The sequence below is a fragment of the Camellia sinensis genome, chromosome 1, assembly GCF_055761805.1.
Source record: "Camellia sinensis isolate YWXY chromosome 1, ASM5576180v1, whole genome shotgun sequence".
NCBI lineage: Eukaryota > Viridiplantae > Streptophyta > Magnoliopsida > Ericales > Theaceae > Camellia > Camellia sinensis.
The window spans coordinates 239,408,242-239,418,512 of NC_138961.1; the positions used below are offsets into that span (position 1 = coordinate 239,408,242).

The 10,271-nt window shown below is 33.2% G+C and overlaps 1 protein-coding gene across 2 annotated transcripts; it reads left to right on the forward strand.

Moving 5' to 3' along the window:
* The first annotated feature begins 4,124 nt into the window (after window positions 1–4,124).
* On the forward strand, window positions 4,125–6,678 carry LOC114321263 (homeobox-leucine zipper protein HAT7). 2 transcript variants are annotated; one of them, XM_028268446.2, is made up of 3 exons: window positions 4,125–4,475; window positions 4,608–5,002; window positions 6,154–6,678. In XM_028268446.2, exons 1-3 carry the CDS (start codon window positions 4,370–4,372, stop codon window positions 6,484–6,486), a joined length of 834 nt encoding a protein of 277 aa, XP_028124247.2. In that variant the 5' UTR covers window positions 4,125–4,369; the 3' UTR covers window positions 6,487–6,678. The 2 variants fall into 2 exon arrangements, with proteins under 2 accessions (XP_028124247.2, XP_028124248.2); XM_028268447.2 differs by having other exon boundaries at window positions 4,237–4,475; window positions 4,614–5,002.
* Window positions 6,679–10,271: the final 3,593 nt, after the last annotated feature.

Below are 10,271 nucleotides of genomic sequence, written 5' to 3' on the forward strand. Positions count from 1 at the left end.
TAAACAATCCCAAACCCTCAAATAACCTAGATTTGGTTTATGTCCCCGCCACAACTCATAAAGGACAATTTTAGTCTTTTTGTGTGGCACTCTATTTATTACATGGCAAGCTGTCAAAATAACTTCACCCCAAAAATTTGAGGGAGCACCTAAATAAATAAGCATAGCATTCGTCAAGTCAATTAACGTTCTATTTTTTCTTTCAGCTACACCATTAGATAAAGGTGAATATGGTGGAGTAGTCTCATAAATAATTCCCAATGACTGAACAAAAGAGTTGAATCTAAGCGATTCATACTCTCGGCCTCTATCACTTCTAATTCTTTTAATCTTTTTACCGAATTGATTTTCCACTTCAAGAAGGAATTTTTTAAATTTCTCAAAAGCATCACTTTTATGTTTTAATAAATATACGTTTGTGTATTTTGAAAAATCATCAATAAAAGTGATAAAATATCGGTTACCACCCCAAGTTAAAATTCCTTCAAACTCACACAAATCAGTATGAAATAATTCTAGCAATTCGGTATTTTTTCAACACTTTTATGAGGCCTCTTGGTAATTTTTGCTTTACTGCAAACTTCACATTTCTCAAAATTTTTTGTCACTTTAGGAATTAATTCTAAACTACTCATGATTCCCACATATTTACTATTTATATGACACAAGCGAGCATGCCATAAATTAATAGAAGACAACATGTAAAACCGAATTGGTAGATGGTTTATTAATCTCAACATTCAATTTGAACATCCCATCACAAGCATAACCCTTACCCACAAAAATACCCTTCTTGGTAATCACATATTGATCAAATTCCATAGTTTGCTTAAAACCAGCCTTATTCAACAAATAATTTGACATCAAATTCTTCCTCATGGACGGTGTATAAAGCACATCTTTTAAAGTAAGCATATGTCCAGAGGTGAATTTAAGGTCAATCTCACCACTCCCAAGTATCTTGGTTTGACTAGAGTTACCAAGCATAATTGTTTTCTCATCATCAAAGGGAGTATACACCTTGAACCAGGTTTGATCATAACAAACATGTCTGTTAGCACCAAAATCTGCCCACCAACCGTCCACATAATTAACCATGCAAATGTCTGTAATCATAGCCATAAATGGCTCCTCGATAATGTTAGCCTTTGGGGCAGGTACACATTTTCGGAATTTGCAAGTTCGAGCAATATGCCCACTTTTGCCACAGACAAAACATATGAAATTTTGTGGAGGTGATGGACCTTGGTTCTTATCTGGATTAATCCACTTATTGTGAGGTTTACCATAATTCTTCATATTCTTTTTATAAGGCTTCAAATAAGCATTCTTGAAATTATGACCTTTGGGTAAGTTATTTGCTGAAACAAAGTTTACCTTTGTGGTAGAATTGTCATTATCCGCTTGTGTTATTAATGCATCTTAGCCTCTAGCCTCCTCTTCTACTCGGATGCGAGTGATCAACGTCTCTAAGGAAGTCTCCTTTTGTTTGTGACGCATGCTCTTTTGGAATTCTCTCTAGGATGACGGTAGCTTGTCAACAAGTCCTGCAATTACCAAGTTGTCACCAATCTTGATGCCTTCAGATCGTACTTCTGCAACTATCATTTAGAAATCTTGTGCTTGCTCCATGGTTGATCTCCTTAAAATTGTTGGTGAAAATACCAGAAAAAATTATATTTTATTAATAAATGATGCAAAGAAAATGATATACAAATAGATCAGACTGAGGCAGGGATATCTCGTTTTCTTTAAGGAGATCAAGCCCACTGCGGTAGGAAGAACCCCAATACCGATGCAGCAGTCACAAAACTATGACTTGTCCCCTCCAGGATACAACAGCCCGACTACTTGTCGTATGGTTCAGGCCAACTCTGCACAAGATGGTAAACCCAAAGCTCCACCAATAAAACACCCTTCTTTGCTAGTAATCTTTATTGTATAGAAAATAGTTGATGTGTTAGTGGTGTAGAAAAGAGTAAATGAGATGGATTATTTATAGGCCACTAGGATCTTATAGTTATACTAAAAAATAATGACCATTAAATAAGAGAAAATGATTACACCAAAATAATGACCATTAACCAAGTTCATAAATTCTATTTAACCTCCATTTATAACTAAAAAATTACCAAAATAATAAAACCCTCCTTATAAAAAAAATAAATTAATAAATAAATATAAGATATTAAAATCATCCACCACATTAACACTCTCGTAATAAACATGATGCGATGATCCCATTCACTTCCCAATTTCTGTGTCAAACATTGATTGGATTGGACAGTGGTGGCTGACATGGCAGTCCTCCGCCATTCCTATATGCTACCAATCGAGAAAAATTTACTCAAAAAATATTAGTGTATACATCGAATTTATTTTATACGCAATATATACTTTTAATGAATTTATTTTATACTTAATTTCACAATATATATTTTTATTCTCTACCATACACTTGACTCAAAATTGAGATGATAACCTGATAAGCTTGAGTTCTCAAACTTACTGTTCATTCATTGTGGAACATTGTACCAATTCTTTTGTCATGTTAAAACTTTAAAATGATTATCAAATCATGTTACCACTCATATGTACCTTCGTCAAACGCATCCACAAAATTGTTTGCCAGCTATTCTTTTTCTTCAATTTTCTCTTTTCTGTTCTGTTGTTTTAATCTCTAAGGTTATGTATGAATTCCAAGTATAAAATAATTGAAACATAATTTAATAATTAAAAAAAAACAAATTCACCCAAGAAGAAAATAAATTATCATATTCAAGATATACAAACAAATTCATTTTATATGACTCGTGTAGTGTAGCGATAAAAATATTTGACTTTAACTCAAGGTGTGTTATCCAAGATTGACTCTTGACCAAAAACAAGTAGGAAAATTGTTAGGTTTTATTCTTGGCAATCTCGTTTGACAAAATTCATTTCAGTTGTATTTATTTTTGCACTTTTATTTCAATGAGGCTATGAGTGTTTAGATGTGAATCCAACCCGAATTGTGTCTTTCAGAGAAGTTTGTGATGCTAATGCTTTCAAGATTGCCATTTCGCTGATTATGACGGGGATCGAGCTGCCCGGTCAGCTCGCGGGGGTCCAGGGGGCAGCGCCCCTTGGTGGGTCCGGGGTAGCGCCACGGCAGGGTTGAGGGGCAGCGCCCCCGAAGCAAAATGTAAAAATGCATTCCAAGTTGCCTCTCCGCTCAAGCGGACATGACCTCGCTCGAGCGGAGAATGCTGGGTTTCAGAAGTTTGTCAGGTCTGTAAAAATACTGAAAGGTGTGATTTCGCGCTCGAGCGGGTTCTCTAGCGCTTGAGCAGACCTCTGTTATATCACGCGCATATTTTGCTGAAAACGCTCGAGCGGGCTGTTGGGCGCTCGAGCGGAGATCGTGGGACAGATTCTATAAATTCGCATGTTGGGTCAGATTTTAGGATTGCTACTCCAGATCTTCTTTTTGGGTTCTAGGGTTTATATCTGGGGATACTTTGTGAGTTTTCTTTGATATTTTATTGAGTATTCAACTCATGGTTTAAAGAGAGTACATCAAAGGTTTTGTTTGCTATACAAAGGAGAGAGTTGTTCTTCAGTGGATTTTGAAGAATTCGAGCATGAAGCTTTGGTGGATTCTGGGGTGGCTCATCGTAAAGACAATTCTGAGGTGAAGACGGGTTGGGAGAGACACATAGAGGTTGGTTGAATTAGGCTTGAATTCGCTAGGTAATTGAGAGTATACCTGTATAATTCCTTTAAATCTTCTTAGTGGATTGTTTTGTGGCTGTTGCCGTGATTTTTTTTTATTACAGTTGGAGGTGTCCAATTGTGGTTTTTTCCACGCAAAATCGTTGTGTCTCTTTGTCTTGATTATTTGATTGGGATTGTTATATTCTGCTTAAAATTAATACATAATCACAAATCAACATCTAGGAAATTTCTAATTTTTTCAGAAATAAAAGAAAATTTTAGTATATTTGAAACATATTAAAATTTGCCACTTCAAAAAAATTTCCACCCATTTTAATTTTTTTTTACCTCACCTCTTTCTGAATAAGCATTGTTGGAAATTTTATTTTTCTGCTATTTTGGGTTGTACCTTCTGGACTATAATGTTTGATTTGATTTAAAAACATTGTATCAATTATTTGGGGGTACAATCTTTCAAAGCATCAGCTCCAAATATGCAGGCACCATCACACCTCATGTGATTGGAATCTATTTAGTTATAAATTAGACAACATACTCCATCTCTCTCTCTCTCTCTCTCTCTCTCCAAAAACACATCATAAGAAGTCAGACTTCCATCACACCCTTATTAGGTTTTTTGCATAGAGACCATTGGGCATATGATTTGGATGGTATGGCATTTGTCTCAGCTGAGTTCATGTTTCAACCCCGTGAAGACAACCACTCTCCTTCCACCTCTCCTAACATCCTTTCTTCATGTTCACCTCAAGACTTCCATGGTGATCAACACCCCCCCCCCCCCCCCCACCAATAATTTTAAATTACAGTATCAATATCAGTAAGACAATCATTGTGAGCAGATATTGAATTCCTAACCTTTTTTTTTTTTTTTTGGTTGTTGCTGCTGCTAGTTGCAGGTGTTTCATCATCACCAGCCCAAATGAGGAGATCCATGTCCTTTTCAGGTATTGGGAGCAAGTGTGAAGAAATGCACGTAGACGATGAGATGTCAGATGACGATGGATCGCCACTTGGAGAGAAGAAGAGGAGGTTAAACATGGAACAAGTGAAGGCACTTGAGAAAAGCTTTGAGTTGGGTAACAAGCTTGAGCCTGAGAGGAAATTGCAGCTGGCTAGGGCTTTGGGTCTTCAACCAAGACAGGTTGCCATATGGTTTCAAAACAGGAGGGCTAGGTGGAAGACAAAGCAACTGGAGAGAGACTACAACCTCTTGAAGAGAAAGTTTGAGGCACTTAAGGCTGACAATGATGCCCTTCAGGCTCATAACAAGAAACTTGTTTCAGAGGTTAGTTTCATGATGATCTCATCACTGTAGTTACTGCTCTTACATGAATTAAGGATAAATTACAAATACACCTGAGATTAGCTCGCGTGGTTTAAAAAATTACAAATACTTCGTTGTTAAAATTTTTTATTTAACAGAATTAACTATAAAAAAAATTCATAATTATTCTCTTATACAGTAATAAAATTATTTAAATTATTAATTGAAATATATTTCTAAAATCATTAAAAATTGTTAATTGACTTAATAATTAATTAATAAATGGGTGTTTTGTTGTGAAATTAAAAACCTTTAAAACCTACGATTCGTATTTTAATCATATGTATAATTTATCCTATAATTAATACGTTTTGGGTGCTGGTTCGTTTCTGTGCTTCATGTTTCACAAGTCCTAGATCCTAGTTAGGTGTTACAGATTCCTAATAGTAGAGCAGAGAACACAAAATTTCGCTAACCCATTTCAGTATGCATAGATTCTAAAATAATGTTTGTGGGTTTTTTGCATCTTGAAATGGATCTTAACTTGATTATGGTTGTGAAAAATATTCTGTTTTCTTTTTAATATATGTAAGTTGAAGAAGAAATTTAGATAAATTTTCATAGTAAATAGCCATTGATCTTTTAGATTGCAGAGAGAATTTCTCAAAAATCAAATTCATTTATCTAATTATGAGGAATTTTTTTGTGTTTAGAATTTGACAAAACATAAATTCAAGAAAAACCATACGTATATATCCCATTTTTTGAATTTTTTATTTTACCATTTTATATCACCATATACAAAACACAGTATTATTTTCCTTCACTATTTTCTTAGTAATTATTTCTAAACAAAGAACCAATTAAGAGTATTCACATACAACATAGTGATAAAAGATGGGTAAGATATAATATTCTTGTAAAAGAAGTAGTCTTTTTGGTTTGCTTTTGAGTCTATTGATTCTTTCATAATGATTTGGAAGCTTCAAGTGTAACAGAACCCTTTATTTATTGTGTTACACCCTCCAATTGTCATAGTTGCCATTATTTTATTATTTGATTGAGGTTTATTCGCAAAGCTACATTCCATTGAAAGAATCCAAGGTTGAGACATAGTAATTTTCAATCAATTCATATGCTTCTTATTAATTGGTTGATCCAATTTGTTGCAGTTACTGGCTTTAAAAGGTAGAGAATCAAATGGAATTGGACCCATTAACCTCAATAAAGAAACTGAGGCTTCATGGAGCAATGGAAGTGAGAAAAGTTGTGATTTCAATTTGTGCACCACAACAACACATCAAAGTACTAATAAACATGTCTTCCTTAATTCATCTACTGAGGCTGCAAATGTTGCCCACCTCCTGCAAACGTCATCAAGGTCAGACCTTCAGTGTCAGAAAATCGATCAGATGGTTCCGGATGAAAGCTTCTGCAACATGTTCACCGGGGTTGATGATCATTCGGGGTTTTGGCCATGGCCAGAGCAGCAACATTTCCATTGAATCAAAACCCAATTGTCAAAATTTTTATACACTCTCTCACTGTGCAGTTTGTTTTGGGTAAAATTACTATGGGGACATATGGTGGTGTGTAATATACTCTATCGTTCCCCTAATTGCTGAGAAATATTTTTGCAAGGTTGAACCATTAAGGAAAGAAAATTTGTCTTAGTAATAAAAGAGGGTTGTGATGTATTTCACCGCCGTATTTATTCATTTACGTTGTGTTTGGTTAGGGGATTTGTGGAGAGATTTGAAAAGAGAAAGAGAAAAAGTGTGTGAAACTAGGTGAAATTTAAGCATGTTTTATTCACATTTCACTTATCTTTTCTATTTTCCTTTTCAAATCCCTCCTCAAATCCCCCAACCAAACACAGCATTAGGAAACATCATATCTAATGAAAAATAGTAACCCCTTGAATATTGTGAGTTTTACATATGTACACAATGATGTATGTTTTATTGATTTATTAGAAGTTAAAAAAAACAAAATCGATAAAATTCATCCTGCAAAAAATGTCATTTTCTGAATAATAATAATTATTAGGGTAAATTACAAATACAATTCCTGAGATTTGTTTAAAATATAAATTATCTCATGTGGTTTGAAAAATTACAAATATCCCCTTATTATAATTTTTTATTTAACAGAATTAACTAGAAAATAAAATTTATAATTGTTATCCTATACAATAATAAAATTATCTAAGTTATTAATTGAAACATATTTTTAATATCATTAAAAACTGTTAATTGACTTGATGATTTATTAATAAAAGAGATGATTTATTATGAAATTAGAAATCTTATGGAGTGGAATGTAATTTTGAAAACTGTAGGGACATTTTGTATTTTAATCAAATATCAAGGGATGTATTTGTAATTAACCATAATAATTATAACAGATTCATTTTGTTTGCATCTGCCAAGGAGTGGTCATGCCAGAGGCTATGAAATATAAAAGATATATTCTGTGTCTTGTATTTTCTTTATTTCAATTCAAATTGCTAGTGGTGGCGTGGAATGATGACTTTACAGTATATAAAAATGTATGGAAATGCTTTGAAGAAGGTTCTTGTGATGTCTATTGTGGAGGAAAGGGGTTGGCAAGATTTTAATTTATTCATGTTTTTTTATTTATTTATTTTGATGACTAAGAACTAAATTTAAGCAAAGTTTTTTTAGATCCAATCCAGTTTTTTAAACTCGGGGCTCATAAATTAAACCTATGAACTGTGTAATGGGAGAAGAGTCGAACCTCAGACTTTCTGTGTGTGAGCAAAATTTAGTTAAAGCCTTAAACTGTGTGTGAGCAAAATTTAGTTGGCCTTTAACTCTGTTTTTGGATTATGAATTTAAGTAGGAATTTAAAAGGAGAAAAACGAAAATGTGAGGAATTCATGATCTAAAGAGAGTCTAATGGTGTGTTTAGTTGGGGGATTTGAGAAGGAACTTGGAAAGAAAAAAAGAAAAGGTAAATAAAATGAAAATAAAACATACCTATATTTCACTTAATTTCACCAACTTTTTTCCTTTCTTTTTCCAAATCCTTCTCCAAATCTCTTAATCAACACAACGTAAATGAACGGAAGAGAGAGAGAGAGATAAGAATGGAAGAGAGGGAAGAAGCCAAAGAGATGGGATCATTGGAAGAGAGAAGAGAACAAAATGATGGGGTAGGGTCGGTGGTGGTGTTGTTGAGTGTGTTCTCCTTGGAAATGGGTCATTTTCTTTGAAAGGGACATTTGTAAATTGTTGTAAACTCACTAACTCAATGTCCTACTACTGCTGACACAATGGGCAATTGTGTCAGTCTGTGAATCCATGTGAACCCACTGCCACCCTGCCTTCCCTTGCCGTGTTTTCTCTTTCAACAAAGATTATGATGCAATGCATCAATGGATCTCTCTCTCTCTCTCTCTTCTTGAATTTATTTATGGTTATAGGTCTCAGCTGTCCATAAATTGAGTATATTCTGAAACATTTCATCAAAGTAGGTTCTTTGTTTTTCCTAACAGAAGAAGAAGAACAATAGCATCAAGCATGGTTGCACAGACCATGCAACTATGGAGTAGTATTTTTAATTTTTAGAGAGCTCAATGTAATTTATCCTAACTTTGTTTTGGATTAATTGAAGGTACAAGGTCGGTTAACTTATTCCTTCTGTCCCGTATTCACATAAGAATTAGATGCCTTGTGATTCATTCCTTATTCTTGTTGCTTGAGAGTGCAATAATCAACCATTATTTCAGTACTTTTTTTGGAGTTTGCATTTGGCGCATTGTTTTGTGTGTTAATTTTAACAAATACCATTCGTAATATTTTGAATTGTGTTTGCATCAAAAAAAAAAAAAAAAAAATCATCAAAAGGGAAAAAAAATAAAATATAAACTTAATTTTTCATTTTTTCTACCATTTTCTTTTCTCTCAACAAATGTCTTGTAAAATTCTTGATCAAAACACATACCTATTTTATATTCATAAGCCAATTAGGGAAGCAACTTTACAGTTTTATTCCCTTATTGCTATTCTCCATACAGGATACAAATTTCAGGGATAAAAAAATCTAAATAATCTAAAAAACTACATTTTATCTGTGAATCTCAACAGAAACTTTGACAGGGAATTGATAACTTTGCAAAGAACTCAGCAGAGATGATTCTCTCAACTGTTTTGCCAGCATATTTTTAGTAATTTTTTTTTAATTTTTTAATTTTTTTTTTACTTTTTTACTGCTCACTTATATGGTTACTAGACTACCAAAATAAAAGGCAACAAAGATGCTTTTTCAAATGGAGTCATGATATGATACTATTGGGTAGTCTTGGACTGAAACACCAAAGGTTGATTTAATAGCCAAAAATGGCTGAGCAAGCAGGTAGGTTTGTGCTTTGTAATCGTTGATTTTCAGTAGGGCATTACTTGGTTGAAGATTCTCTAGCCCATAATTGGCACAACAGTTTGTGGACTACACAATCTCCATGGTTTGTTATTCATTACTTAAAAAAGAGTGTTCTTGATTATAGATGAAACAGTAATTTTATGAACACACAATGAATCATAATAAATATTGGTGGCACAATGAGTCCCACTTTGAGTTGAGCAAAATTTTCTTGTGTTGGGTTCCACTATCCTGCATTTGATTTGTAGATAAAGAACAGTATATGAGCGTTTAGTTCATATTTGGAGGCTTGAGATAATTTATTTACGGATTGCCTCTATTATTGTTCTCTCTCTCATCTATACATTATGAATTTTGTTTATTAAGTCTTTCAATTTTTTTATTTAAATTTATATGGTCTTATTAAAGACAATCCGTCTAAATCAATAACTGTTAAATCCTAATTGACAAAAAGTTAATTTTATAATATGAACAACTTAATTCATATAACCAAATACTCATCTTCTTACTTACACTGTATTAAACAATTTAAATTTTACAATCAAATTCTCATATTCTTTTCCATCCAGCATTTCGAAATAGTGAATAAAAATAATAAAATATTTGATGATATGGTTTAAGTTATTCAAATTTTGAAATGAATTTTTGGCCCCATTAAATTAGGCTTTAACAGTGCAGATTTTTTCCAATTGGCCTATATGAACCAAAATAAAAAAATTTAAGAAATAAATAGACAAAACTAATAGGTCAAAAATAAAATTAATAAATTATAATAATTTAGGAAATAAAAATGAAATTAGTCCTTATGTTAAGCCATAACCAATGCCTTGTGGTCTATAATCCCAAATGATATGACCGATCACCTTGGGACTGGGTGTTTGCTCTG

Coding starts and splice junctions, on each gene's coding strand:
- LOC114321263 (XM_028268446.2), top strand. CDS start 4,370: ATGGCATTTGTCTCAGCTGAGTTCATGTTTCAACCCCGTGAAGACAAC. Junction 4,476..4,607: donor TTCACCTCAAGACTTCCATG/GTGATCAACACC, acceptor TGCTGCTGCTAG/TTGCAGGTGTTTCATCATCA. Junction 5,003..6,153: donor ACAAGAAACTTGTTTCAGAG/GTTAGTTTCATG, acceptor AATTTGTTGCAG/TTACTGGCTTTAAAAGGTAG.